The sequence below is a fragment of the Salvelinus sp. IW2-2015 genome, linkage group LG14, assembly GCF_002910315.2.
Source record: "Salvelinus sp. IW2-2015 linkage group LG14, ASM291031v2, whole genome shotgun sequence".
NCBI classification, from domain to species: domain Eukaryota; kingdom Metazoa; phylum Chordata; class Actinopteri; order Salmoniformes; family Salmonidae; genus Salvelinus; species Salvelinus sp. IW2-2015.
Window position 1 is genome coordinate 14409563 of NC_036854.1, and position 14855 is coordinate 14424417.

The 14855-nt window shown below is 42.6% G+C and overlaps 1 protein-coding gene across 6 annotated transcripts in view; it reads left to right on the forward strand.

Annotated features, from left to right (window-relative positions):
• Positions 1–14855, forward strand: part of LOC111973369 (adhesion G-protein coupled receptor G6) — a 51617-nt gene that overhangs the window by 10810 nt on the left and 25952 nt on the right. For 3 of the 6 annotated variants that reach the window (XM_024000713.2, XM_070446545.1, XM_070446547.1), the window contains exons 4-6: positions 2245–2847; positions 6239–6286; positions 8057–8122. In XM_024000713.2, the coding sequence (XP_023856481.2) occupies positions 2245–2847; positions 6239–6286; positions 8057–8122 (717 nt within the window). The remainder of the gene's footprint in view (positions 1–2244; positions 2848–6238; positions 6287–8056; positions 8123–14855) is intronic. The other 3 variants (XM_070446544.1, XM_070446546.1, XM_070446548.1) reach the window with 1 other exon arrangement.

Genomic DNA, 14855 nt, shown 5'->3' on the forward strand with positions numbered 1-14855 from the left:
TTACTTCTGTTTTTACAGGTATATTTTTATGGCTATTTTGATTGTTAAGTTTATTATGATTATTATGATTCTTCTTATGTTTGTAGTTTGAATGTTTTTACATTACATTTTCTTCTCTATTTTCAACATGCTTATTTAGATGTTAATGTTTAGCCGTGTCCTATGACTGTTAGCTTCATGGTATTTATAAGTCATTCCCCAAAGAAACATTACGCAAGCATCAAACATCTCCGCCCTTCTACTAACCAAACAGCAACATGGCTCGGGACAAACATGTCTTCCATCCACTATGCTAACTTACATTTACATTTACATTTAAGTCATTTAGCAGACGCTCTTTCCAGAGCGACTTACAAATTGGTGCATTCACCTTATGACATCCAGTGGAACAGCCACTTTACAATAGTGCATCTAAATCTTTTAAGGGGGGGGGGGGTGAGAAGGATTACTTTATCCTATCCTAGGTATTCCTTAAAAAATTACACTTTTTTTCTGACACAATGCTGTGCTTCTCCCTTCTATAATATTCCGTTCCCTTTTCTCAAATTGAAAGAACCCTAATAAGCACAAGTGACATGAAATAAAATTATTTTGAATTCTCAATATAGTAGTCAGAGAAACCAATGACAGGGTGAGTGAATGATAAAATGGAGTGTTTTATAGTGTTTAGCCTATGCTCAGTTTATAGAATCCCAGTCCAGCCTTTATCTAGGCACCATAAACCCTCCACATCAAAGAGGTACACTAAACGTAATCACACATAGCTCCTCCACCACATTATCCCTTCACATGGCCTAATCAATTAAAATCTCTCCCAGCGGGAATAGAACCTCGTATTCACAACGAGTCCAAGTGTGAATGAAGTGTCAGGGAATGGTACCGTAGCTTTCCAACGCCTTCAAATGTTTCAATAACATTTTCACAACATTTTACTGTGAGAGATTTTCAGCCAGCCATGTTGGAACATGGTATGCTTTGATTTATGCAAGCAATCTTGCTGTGAAACACCAGGGAGGCTAAGGAAAACTGGCATTGGGAGGTTTCCACAATGCTTGGTTCTAGTTGGCTCCTTTGTCGTCGCCAGGCAATGGGTATCAATTTAAAGCATGGACATTAGATGAGTTAGATTGAGTCATTTATACACCACATCACATTAACCTATATTCTCCCACACCCATCAGTTGGGGTCTAAGCTCCTATTGGGTTTGGGCTCTGTGGTGGTATCCCAACAGGCAGGCGAACCTATTGAACTTGGCTTTCAACCTGTTGGCAGCCCAATGTCCTGAGTGGAGCTCTGGAATCATATGACGTTGTCACAGTAAGCCCTGGTCTTTCCGTACGGCTCGCAAAGCAGATCGGAGATCAACAACACAAACAAAGCCCTGCAGGACATCAAAAAGGGCCTCTCAGCTGTGTCAAATCCTGATACCACATTCAAAGCTGAGCTGTGTTTTTCCATTCCAAATTGGCTGTCACTCTGGCAATGGGATGGCCAACAGCAACAAACCCGCCGACCAAATCTGAGCTTCATTAAATGAAATGTCAGAAAGTATGGCATGAGCATATGTACATTTAAAAAGGAATAGAACACTATTCTTCCTGTTGAAAAGCCTCATTGACTGGTGGGAATGTGGAAATGGAGTGCTGGTTGACATTTAATCTTAGTGATAAGAGGTAGGCCTGAGATGTTAGAAGCTGAGGTCCCTGCCTAACTGGCACCGTTCATCCTCTGGGCTGTGGAACACTCTGGAGTCAAACAATGATGATGTGGAAACGGTGTCTCGTTAGATGCAAATAGTGAATAATGACAGACAGCAGGAGAGTGACAAATGAGATTTATTCAACCTGTAGCCTTTGGATTCACACAGCATGAATTGGCCTGATCATTTGTTTTGAAGTCAATCAGAGTATATAATAATGGCAGGTAAGTGGTGTGTTTACCCAGACATACTGTATGTTATTAGTCGCATCAGGCTTTAGACAAGATGTCCTGTACAGTTTGTTAGAGCCCCTGGTTCTACTGAACATCTGACAGTCATCTAATGCAGTGGTTCCCAACTCCAATCCAGGAGAACCACAGTGCTGGTCTTTGTTCCAGCCCAGCACTAACATTGATTCAACTGATCAAAGGCTTATGATTAGTTGATGACTTGATTGGTTGAATCAGGTGGTTGTGAGTCCTTAGGCCTGTATTTGAACAACACTTTGTTCTCTAATGCTCTTCTTTCTACCTGTGTGCTGTAGTTGCCGTGGYGCTAAGGAACCAGAAGGTCACAGTGTCCAACGGCGCAGGCAAAGTGGTCCAAGTCTCCAACTTGGTGACCATACCTACCCTTCAGCAGTTCACCGTGTGCTTTGAGATAGCCCAGCCCAACCAAAAGAGCAAGGAGACTATCTTCTCTTACACCTGGCAAGAGAACAGCAGTGGTGAAGAAGCCCTCAGCTTCGGAAATAACCAGGATGGAGTGGCGCTGGTCATGAGTAACGAGACATGTCTGCTAGACTCTATCCTCAAYGCCTCGGACTTCACTTCCACCATGAAGCAATTCTGTCTCACGTGGGCCTCCACCACAGGCAAAGTGACCCTCTACTACAACAGCAACTACAGGGTCAAGACGTGCTCCAACACGATTGGGTGCTCGGTGGGGGCTGGGGGGCTCTTCAGGCTGGGGTCCCATAGCAGCTTTGATGGGACCATCTATAACTTCCGCCTGTGGGATTACGCCATGAACATGAGACAGCTGGTCGCCCTTACCTGTGACGCCGTCGGCAACGTCATCGACTGGGACAACAGCTTCTGGGACATCCCCTCTTCACTGGCACAGACGGACAGCACGCTGAGCTGCAGTAAGTATCCCAATATAGTCATCCTCAACACACTGGTCTATTGTATTTATGATTACTGATTTCCAGTCAGCAGAACTTCTGAAAATAATAATTGTTATTATTCAAAAGAGTTTGACTGACAATAGTCTTTATGTTGTTATTGGGACAATTTCATGGTTCGGTAGTAACAGTTAATGCATACCAGTTATGAGAGTGAYGAAAATGACATCAAAATCCTTAGTAACTCAAACAGTCCAAGGTTATCTAAACTGCTTAGGGAGATGAAAGCAGCAGGACAAAGATATGCTCGATGTCTCTAACAATGATAGTATTAGGAATCTGTTTGTAGCGATAGGAGGGTAGCCACAGCGAAGGAGCCAAGGGTGTCGGGGTATGTCTGCCCAACCGCCCGGAGCCGACTAGAAAATGGTGCTGTGTGTGGTTTAGCTGGGGAAAGTATGAAGTGCAGAATCATGCATTTCTCCAACCCATTATAAGGCTCACAGGAACACACACACATAGGCCCCATGGCTGAGGAAACTTGTTACCTAGCCCCATTCCTAAAACACTATCTGCTCTGCCACAGCTTTGGCCTGAGAGCTTGTGAAAGAGAGGGGTGTTCAGAGGACTTTTAAGACCAAATGGTAGGAGTTCCCTTCCCAGTGCTAAGCTCTCCCTTTCACAGAGGTGCACAGAGAAAGATGCCTGTCTCTCTGAACATTAGCTCGCTCTGTGTTAGTCTTGGAACTGCTCATGGGCGTGGATGATCTGGAACAACCAACTCCCCTTGGGTACTCTTTGAGTTTACATCTCTGCTGCTGCTCCAGTTGAAAATCATACATACCAGATGTTAAAACCGATAGGCTAGTTCTACTATACTGTAYACTGTTTAGAGGAGTAGGGTAAACAATATACTGTTGTTAGGGCTGTGACGGTCATGGAATGTTGGATGACGGTAATTTGCCAGCCAAATGACCGTGGTCACTGTCATATCCGTTTGAATAGCAAAAAAATATATAATAATTAAAAAAATATATGTTCTACTTTGGTCTTGACTGCATGTGCCGCCATAGAAGTATAATTCATAATTTGGGCGTCCCCATTCTAGTCAATGATGTCATAATGGGTGGATTGGTGGCCATCCCGAGTGTACCCATAGGAGCAAAGCAGGAAGTAAAAGCAGGAAATGTACCCATCATGTGTGCTGTGATTTGTTGATTCAACTGACATTACAMAAACTACACTCAATCGCATGAGCCATCAGTTCGYATCAGTTAACATCATTTGAATGAACATTCTACATTTCAGCAAGGAGCAACAAAGTTTCATCAAAGATGATATATTATATTGACAAGATTGCCGGATGACCGCTCTAGAAATGGAAATACATGCTCTCAATGATTTAAGGCAGGCGAGATCAGGTGGGACCACTCTAGCCAATGAGAGGACAGATACACGTGTGAACAACAGGCAAAACGAAGTAATTTTTCTCAAAGTTGCCAGAATGCCACGTGCATCCACTTACAGTATATCAGTACATTTGTGACAGCCTAAACATTACGAAATGTATGTTCATTCATATAAGCCTCAAGTAAGTCATAGACCTCCATACAAAAAAGGGGCTTATCTCACGCAGACAGATTTTGGGTGGAGTAAATCCTCTCGCTTCGCCTTTTCCTCTCTGATTTCATCAAGTTCTTAAGAGTCCATGTTACTGCAGAAACGGACTCAACCGCACTAATGCCCCGCCACCTTCAGTCAGCTGTTCATTTCACAAAAAAATAACAAAATAAGCGGTTATGACGGTTATTTATTTTCATGACAGTCTTTTTTCATAACTGTCGGTTACACGGTTATATTGTAATTGTGCCAGCTCTAACTGTTGTTTGAGTATTGTCGTGGAAATTCTTACACAGGGACAGTCGAAGTCAATCTTAATGAATCATTGTTTATTTGTCAGCGCGCTGGAGAGGTTCCAACCAACTCAATGCACCATAGTACACATGTCAATCAGGAGCTCTGCCTGGGCAGACCCAGCAGTTGTCTTATATTAGCTCTATACACAGTGAAATTATAGTTGCATGATTTAGCATAATTAATGAATCATTACAGTTTTGTTTCATTCATGTGACAGACCAACACCTCACAAGGCTTCTTCTCTCTAAGCCGAGACCTTGAATCTGAGATATCTTTCGTTCGTTCTCAAAACAAGGTCTGGGCGTACTGCCAAATTGCAGCTACTGATAGTGAGATTTTGTACAGTCGCCACTTGCATGAACACAGAAATTGGTTTATAAAACAGCACATGAATAGAACACAGAAATTAGTTATAAGAGAAGCACAAACATTAGTAGCGGACTAAACTCCCCTCCATGGTGAAGGAAGTTTCGGAGGGGAGCAGAGACAAGGCTTTGTGGAATTCAGCTCCAACTACATCGCCAAAGGTTAATACTTCAAAAAATGTAAATTATGAAATACCCACTGTAGTTGTATGCCTTTCTTTGTTTGCTGAAATMCATACTTTTTCTATAAACGTTAGTCAAATACAACCACTGACCGTTTGCTCATTGCTGTTGCTCTAAGATGGCAACTCAGCGCAAAAACGCATGTGCCAATTGAATCTCAACAAGGAAACTGTTRCAACCCCGGTTAAAGGAAGCGGGTTATTTTTAGTTCTTGCAAAGATAAACTCGACAGTATAAAGCATTAACATCACGAAAATGGTTATTTCCAACATGACAGCGGATTCAACATAGCCTGTTCCAAGCTGAGTTCATCTGCACCCTCTCAAAGGTTGAATACCCTGGCCAACAACCAATGAGGACCTGCCAATTAAGCTATGCGTATCCAATCAGATACATGTTTCCCAATATCACGCACTGAACACGCGCATACTATTTTAACCAGATGTGCATAATAACATGCTGCTTATCTCTCAAACTCTACAGAAACAGTCAGTGGTTATATTTAATTAATATCTATTGAAAAGGTATGGATTTCAGCAAACAAAGAAAGGGACGCAACTACAGAGGACAAACATAGGTAAATAGTAAGAATTTCATAATTTACATTTTTTTTAAAGTATTGACCTTGGGCAAATCAATGTAGTCTGAGCTGAATTTCAAAAGCCCGGTCTCTGCTCCACGCAGTCGGTGGAGTTCATCAGAAACTTCCTTCACCAAGGAACGGAGTTTAGTCCTTGTGTCCTTGTTTGTCTTTACATAAACACCTCCATGTTTCATTGTGGTCCATTAGATTATTAAACATGTATTAACTTATTAATTAGTCAATAAATGCTTTGCTCTGCCCACATGAGTTTGTTTACATGTCACTGGCTGATGCAGCTGCTGCTTAATAATTGCCTGTGTCTGATTGCTACGATACCTACTAATGTCAAGTCTTCTCTTTACAGTCTGTTTCCCACATTGCATACACTTAACAACGGCTGCTCCATCTAGTGGTGAGTGTGCTGCTAACAACCTGATTGCTTCGTGAAAGCTGCTTGCTTGAGTACCATGCAAGAGGATGCATGTGAAATACGGTGCTAACCACTATAAAGTGTAGACTTTAGGTTTCCCAGGAAACAGAGAGTTGCATTAGTCATATTATGGATTCACTTTTTACCAAGCCTCTGGACGTAACATGTCAATGATACATTCTAAGTTTGATTCATCTACAGTCAATATGCCAAATCTATACACAAATAGACGATTATTAGTCTTGTGTCATACATCGAAAGCCTCCATTCAAGACCAACCAGGTAAAGTTATAAGTGTTTTTTTGCTTGCAGACTTTGTGTCGTGACATAACAAGGCTCTTCTGCATGACGCAAGTCGACCAGCAGTGATACTCTTGCTTATTGTCYGTCCGTCCTTGCTTTGAATAACATCAATGTACTGTATCTGCCTGCCTCATCTTTCCAGGGCTTCTCATGCTGGAAGAACATTTACTTTTTACAAGACCAGACAGTGACTTCTTAGGAACTAGCATGTAAAACCCCCCCTGTACACTGTGAACGTCAGTCGAGGCCTATGAGGTTGGCAGGAGGCTGAGGGGCCCAAACTTTAGTTTAGGTAGTCTGGTTGGTAGTCTGGTGGCGCGCAAAGCTATAGCTGTAGTCTACCTGGGGTAAACTAGCTCTGGGCTAATTATCAGACTTGTAAAGAGGACTGGCCCAGTGAAGCTCTTTGGGTCTCCTTTCATCTCTCTGTGAGGTCAGTGGGGGAGTGACTGTCTGCATGGCTACACTCTGTCAGAGATCCATTACCCGCTGAGTCTTCACATTCCTCACAGTCCTGGCCCAGGCACGATGGGGTAGTTTAGTCTTGTGGGTCTACTAGTTCAGATATATGGAATAGCACTAGCCATTCATCCACATCCCCTAAAGGCACAAGACCTTTTGGGTGGGAGTTATGGGTACTGGCCTGGGAGTGACAAGTGAGACTAGTTTCTTAAGTTTCACTTCAATGATTACAACTCAGCAGTGCATGAGGTAATAGTTGAATATTGAAGACTGGAATCCACGGTCCACCAGAACAATGGTTCACTGGACCATAGTACAGTCCCAATAATGACAACTCACATCCACTAACTGATATTAAAGATGCCCTCTCTCTCCTCTGACAAGTCATTACTTTTCATTGCCAGCGATTATCATAATTATTAGCCATGTCCATCGAGTCCAGGTGGGTCTGTCTTGCAGTGTTCTGCTCTGAACACTTTTGTGTACAACAGCATTAGCAAAAATGTGAGGGGGGGCAAACAAAGCAGCATTCATCGCTGTATCACAAAGTGCTGCATATTTTATACGACAGAGGAGGTGTTGGCGGTAGGAATGGGCACAGCTTCAGAACAGTGGGTAAAAGATCAAACTCCCTGCCCTTTTCAACAAGATGACAAATATTCAGGCTCATGAAATTCCAAMATTTATTTGGCAGATCATACTGAATATTTATTAAGATTTCTGGGTCCCATACCAGCCTGAGAGCATGTAGCTAGCTGAGCTGAGCAGCTGCTGAGAATACTGTCAATCCTGTTACAATGGAGGTACCTAATTCCCAGGGCCGAAGTCGTGCCAAATCTTTATTTTTCATGAATTTATCATGTGTGGGATTGTACTGATATTAATATAAAACTGCATAGAGTTGTTTAGGTTCTCTTTAACCTCTTACCATTGGAAATGCTGTTGATAATGGTGATTTAACATGTTTATTTCCAATCCACTTTGAAGGTACCTCTGTACCCGTCAATACATCACAGACCACCAGCTGTGCCTCTCCTGGACTGGGCTGCCCAGGTAGGAAACCAATGACTGTTACACATGTCAATAATTTACAACAGACCGTACAATGGTTATTAAGCACCTCCCAATCATACACTATCATTCTTATTAAATACGAGTTCATATTGATTAACAACCAACAGACATACCATTTTACCCATCTCACCTCTAATATGTGTTTGTGTGTTATCTCCCTTTTTCTGTTTTATTCATCATATTATCTTAGACATATTGACATACAGTATGCCATCATGTTAATAGGCACACGGTACATCAGTCTTTCTCCTCAACGTCACTTTGCAGTCTTGACCACGGTATCAATTCCATAACATGACTTTGACGTCATTTTATGCAGTCTTTGTGAAAAAACGACACCTCTAGTGTACCACTATCTCATTCACCCAGTAGTGTGTACACTGGAAACATACTCTCTGTACCCATTCACCCAGTAGTGTGTACACTGGAAACATACTCTCTGTACCCATTCACCAGTAGTGTGTACCTGGGAAACATTACTCTCTGTACCCATTCACCCAGTAGTGTGACACTGGAAACATACTCTCTGTACCCATTCACCCAGTAGTGTGTACACTGGAAACATACTCTCTGTACCCATTCACCAGTAGTGTGTACACTGGAAACATACTCTCTGTACCATTCACCCAGTAGTGTGTACACTGGAAACATACTCTCTGTACCCATTCACCCAGTAGTGTGTACACTGGAAACATACTCTCTGTACCCATTCACCCAGTAGTGTGTACATTGGAAACATACTCTCGTACCCATTCACCCAGTAGTGTGTACACTGGAAACATACTCTCTGTACCCATTCACCCAGTAGTGTGTAACACTGGAAACATACTCTCTGCTACCCATTTCACCAGTAGGGTGGTACACTGTAAACATACTCTCTGTACCCTGGTCTCCTTGTTAAGGGACCCTCCAAACCTTGTCATTTGCCATAAAGCTTCCAAATTCAACTGAAGAACCATGAGAAGTAGACCTTCCATTCCGTGGGGAGAGAGAGGGAGTAGCGGGGAGGGAGGGAATGGGGAAATTAGTGTTCCTGTCTAGTTTGACCCCTGTTCTGGATGAGGTCGCAGCTGCAGAGATGATGCAAGGTTTATGGCCTCTGCTCTTCATAGACATCAGCCACAGATGCATGTTGACTGATAAGAGACACTTCCCCAAAAGTAGGTTCTCTCCCGGCGAGCAAATCTATTAAGCGCTGTGAGATGATGGATTTAGACAGCTATTTGAAGGTTAACTCTTATATGCTTTGCTTACGAGGAAGAAAGACCCCTGTGACAGACTTTGCTGTAGAATCAACAAGGTGATTGGATGGAAATAAATGAGACAAGGAAGGAAGAGGGTGACCTCTTTAAGACCAGCACTGTGGCTTATGATGGCCCAGAATATACAGTTGAAGTCGGAAGTTTACATACACCTGAGCCAAATACATTTAAACTCAGTTTTTCACAATTCCTGACATTTAATCCTCGTAAAGAATCACCACTTTATTTTAAGAATGTGAAATGTCAGAATAATAGTAGAGAGAATGATTTATTTCAGCTTTTATTTCTTTCATCACATTCCCAGTGGGTCAGAAGTTTACATACACTCAATTAGTATTTGGTAGCATTGCCATTAAATTGTTTAACTTGGGTCAAACGTTTCGGGTAGCCTTCCACAAGCTTCCCACAATGAGTTTGGTGAATTTTCGCTCATTCCTCCTGACAGAGCTGGTGTAACATTTTTACATTTTAGTCATTTAGCAGACGCTCTTATCCAGAGCGACTTACAGTAGAGTGCATACATTTTATTACATTTTTACATACTGAGACAAGGATATCCCTACCGGCCAAACCCTCCCTACCGGCCAAACCCTCCCTAGTAACCCGGACGACGTATGCAATTGTGCGTCGCCCCACGGGATCTCCCGGTTTGCGGCCGGCTTGCGACAGAGCCTCGGCGCGAAACCCCAGCCCAGCCTGGGCACGAACCAGAGACTCTGGTGGCGCAGCTAGCACTGGCGATGCAGTCCTAGCCCACTGCGCCACCCGGGAGATTACAACTACACGATTACACTATTCCAAAACTAAACTGCAAAGGATATTTCCTGATACATCCCCTATGTGTGATAAAATGTCAGGCTGCGCAGGGTACACTATACCACTGCTTTGCCCTATGCTCTAACTTGTATGGTTATTGGTGTGGAATTTTTAGGATCCTCTCTGAAGTTTCTGGAGACTTCAATTGACCCAGACCGCTTCTGATATCCTGGGAGTGTCTGATTCCCTAAACGGATTAACCAACCCCCCAAAACAACTAATCTCTTACAGTCTCATTTCGGCAAAGAAATTAGTCTTGTTGTTTTGGAAAAGAGGGGAAGTTTCCTCTACAAATTATGGCTCAGCGAATTGGTAAAACACTGTAACACTTTGAAAGCATTAGATATAATCTGAACAATAAATTATCAACATTTGAACAAATCTGGCAGCCTTTCCTCTCTTACTTGGACCAGTCGGCGCTGTGAATTTGTAACATTTTAACGGCACTCTTCAATTGTAATTTTTAATCTACCTTTGGGCAGCATGTGCTTGCCCGGCACCCGAGCAGTTGGGGGGGATGGGAGGGGGTGACTCTACCTCTTTCTTTCTACCTGTCCTTGTTCTGTATGTCTTGTTTTGTAATATTTGTTTTGTACCCAGAATCTGGGTCTTGTTGTTTCTGTCTGCTCTTTTATGTTTAGATAAGAATTGCATACTTGTCTTTTATACCTATACACCATTCTTGTGTGTGTTCAAATACAAAATAATTTGAACAGAGATGAACGTCTTTGGTGTCAAAAGTGCAAATCAGTCCCAGAACAACAGCAAAAGAACCTTGTGAAGATGCTGGAGGAAACAGGTAGCAAAAGTATCTATATCCACAGTTTAAACAAGTCCTATATCGACATAACCTGAAGGCCGCTCAGCAAGGAAGAAGCCACTGCTACAAAACCGCCATAAAAAAGCCAGACTACGGTTTTGCACTGCACATGGGGACAAAGATCGTACTTTTTGGAGAATTGTCCTCTGGTCTGATGAAACAAAATAGAACTGTTTGGCCATAATGACCATACATTATGTTTGGAGGAAAAGGGGAGGCTTGCAAGCAAAGAACATCATCCACACCGTGAAGCACGGGGTGGCAGCATCATGGTGTGAGGGTGCTTTGCTGCAGGAGGGGCTGGTGCACTTCAAAAATAGATGGCTTCATGAAGAAGGAAAATTGTATGGATATATTGAAGCAACATCTCAAGACATCAGTCAGGAAGTTAAAGCTTGATCGCAAATGGGTCTTCCAAATGGACAATGACCCAAGCATACCTTCAAAGTTGTGGCAAAATGGCTTAAGGACAACAAAGTCAAGGTATTGGAGTGGCCATCACAAAGCCCTGATCAATCCCATAGAAAATGTGTGGGCAAACTGAAAAAGTGTGTGCAGCAAGGAGGCCTACAAACCTGACTCAGTTACACCAGCTCTGTCAGGAGGAATGAGCGAAAATTCACCAAACTCATTGTGGGAAGCTGTGGAAGGCTACCGAAACGTTTGACCCAAGTTAAACAATTTAATGCATTGCTACCAAATACTAAATTGGTGTATGTAAACTTTCTGACCCCTGGGAATGTGATGAAAGAAATAAAAGCTGAAATAAATCATTCTCTTTACTATTATTCTGAATTCACATTCTTAAAATAAGTGGTGATTTCTTTACGAGGATTAAATTCAGGAATTGTGAAAACTGAGTTTAAAATGTATTTGGCTCAGGTGTATGTAATCCCCGACTTCAACTGTATATTCTGGCCATCATAAGCCACAGTGCTGGTCTTAAAGAGGTCACCCTCTTCCTTCCTTGTCTCATTTATTTCCATCCAATCACCTTGTTGATTCTACAGCAAAGTCTGTCACAGGGGTCTTTTTTCCTCGTAAGCAAAGCATATAAGAGTTAACCTTCAAAATAGCTGTCTAAATCCATCATCTCACAGCGCTTAATAGATTTGCTCGCCGGGAGAGAACCTACTTTTGGGGAAGTGTCTCTTATCAGTCAACATGCATTCTGTGGCTGATGTCTATGAAGAGCAGAGGCCATAAACCTTGCATCATCTCTGCAGCTGCGACCTCACCAGAACAGGGGTCAAACTAGCAGGAAACACTAATTTCCCCATTCCCTCCCTCCCGCTACTCCTCTCTTCCCCACGGAAATGGAAGGTCTACTTCTCATGGTTTCTTCAGTTGAATTTGGAAGCTTTATGGCAAATGACAAGGTTTGGAGGGTCCCTTAACAAGGAGACCAGGGTAACGAGAGTATGTTTCCAGTGTACACACTACTGGGTGAATGGGTAGCAGAGAGTATGTTCCCAGTGTTACACACTACTGGGTGAATGGGTAAGCAGAGAGTATGTTTCCAGTGTACACACTACTGGGTGAATGGGTACAGAGGAGTATGTTTCCAGTGTACACACTACTGGGTGAATGGGTAAGAGAGTATGTTTCCAGTGTACACCACTACTGGGTGAATGGGTACAGAGAGTATGTTTCGCAGTGTACCACATACTGGGTGAATGGGTACAGAGAGTATGTTTCCAGTGTACACACTACTGGGTGAATGGGTACAAGAGAGTATGTTTCCAGTGTACACACTACTGGGTGAATTGGAGATGTGGTACACTAGAGGTGTCTGTTTTTCACAAAGACTGCATAAATGACGTCAAAGTTCATGTTATGTAATTGATACCGTGGTCAAGACTGCAAAGTGACGTTGAGGAGAAAGACTGATGTACCGTGTGCCGATTAACATGATGGCATACTGTATGTCAATATGTCTAAGATAATATGATGAATAAACAGAAAAAGGGAGATAACACACAAACACATATTAGAGGTGAGATGGGTAAATGGTATGTCTGTTGGTTGTTAATCAATATGAACTCGTATTAAATAAGAATGATAGTGTATGATTGGGAGGTGCTTAATAACCAATTGTACGGTCTGTTGTAAATTATTGACATGTGTAACATTCATTGGTTTTCCTACCTGGGCAGCCAGTCCAGGAGAGGCACAGCTGGTGGTCTGTGATGTATTGACGGGTACAAGAGGTACCTTCAAGTGGATTGGAAATAACAATGTTAAATCACCATTATCAACAGCATTTCGCAATGGTAGAGGGTTAAAGAGAACCTAAACAACTCTATGCAGTTTTTATATTAATATCAGTACAATCCCACACTGATAAATTCATTGAAAAATAAAGATTTGGCACGACTTCGGCCCTGGGAATTAGGTACCTCCATTGTAACAGGATTGACAGTATTCTCAGCAGCTGCTCAGCTCGGCTAGCTACATGCTCTCAGGCTGGTATGGGACCCAGAAATCTTAATAAATATTCAGTATGATCTGCCAAATAAATGTTGGAATTTCTGAGCCTGAATATTTGTTCATCTTTTGAAAAGGGCAGGGAGTTTGATCTTTTCCCCACTGTTTCTGAAGCTGTGCCCATTCCTACGCCAACACTATCTGTCGTATAAAATATGCAGCACTTTGTGATACAGCGATGAATGCTGCTTTGTTTGCCCCCCTCACATTTTTGCTAAATGCTGTTGTACACAAAAGTGTTCAGAGCAGAACACTGCAAGACAGACCCACCTGGACTCGATGGACATGGCTAATAATTATGATAATCGCTGGCAATGAAAGTAATGACTTGTCAGAGGAGAGAGAGGGCATCTTTATATCAGTTAGTGGATGTGAAGTTGTCCATTATTGGGACTGTACTATGGTCCAGTGAACCATTGTTCTGGTGACGTGGATTCCAGTCTTCAAATATTCAACTATTACCTCATGCACTGTCTGAGTTGTAATCATTGAAGTGAAACTTAAGAAACTAGTCTCACTTGTCACTCCCAGGCCAGTACCCATACTCCCACCCAAAAGGTCTTGTGCCTTTAGGGATGTGGATGAATGGCTAGTGCTATTCCATATATCTGAACTAGTAGACCCACAAGACTAAACTACCCCATCGTGCCTGGGCCAGGACTGTGAGGAATGTGAAGACTCAGCGGGTAATCGGATCTCTGACAGAGTGTAGCCATGCAGACAGTCACTCCCCCACTGACCTCACAGAGAGATGAAAGGAGACCCAAAGAGCTTCACTGGGCCAGTCCTCTTTACAAGTCTGATAATTAGCCAGAGCTAGTTTACCCAGGTAGACTACAGCTATAGCTTGGCGCCCACCAGACTACCAACCAGACTACCTAAACTAAAGTTTGGCCCCTCAGGCTCCTGCCACTCATAGGCCTCGACTGACGTTCACAGTGTACAGGGGGGTTTTTACATGCTAGTTCCTAAGAGTCACTGTCTGGTCTTGTAAAAAGTAAATGTTTTTCAGCAATGAGAGCCCTGGAAAGATGAGGCAGGCAGATACAGTACATTGATGTTTATTCAAAGCAAGGAGGGAAGACAATAAGCAAGAGTATCACTGCTGGTCGACTTGGCGTCATGCAGAAGAGCCTTGTTATGTCACGACACAAGTCTGCAAGCAAAAAAAACACTTTATAACTTTACCTGGTTGGTCTTGAATGGAGGCTTTCGATGTATGACACAAGACTAATAATGTCTATTTGTGTATAGATTTTTGGCAATTTGAACTGTAGATGAATCAAACTAGAATGTATCATTGACATGTTACGTCCGAGGCTTGGTA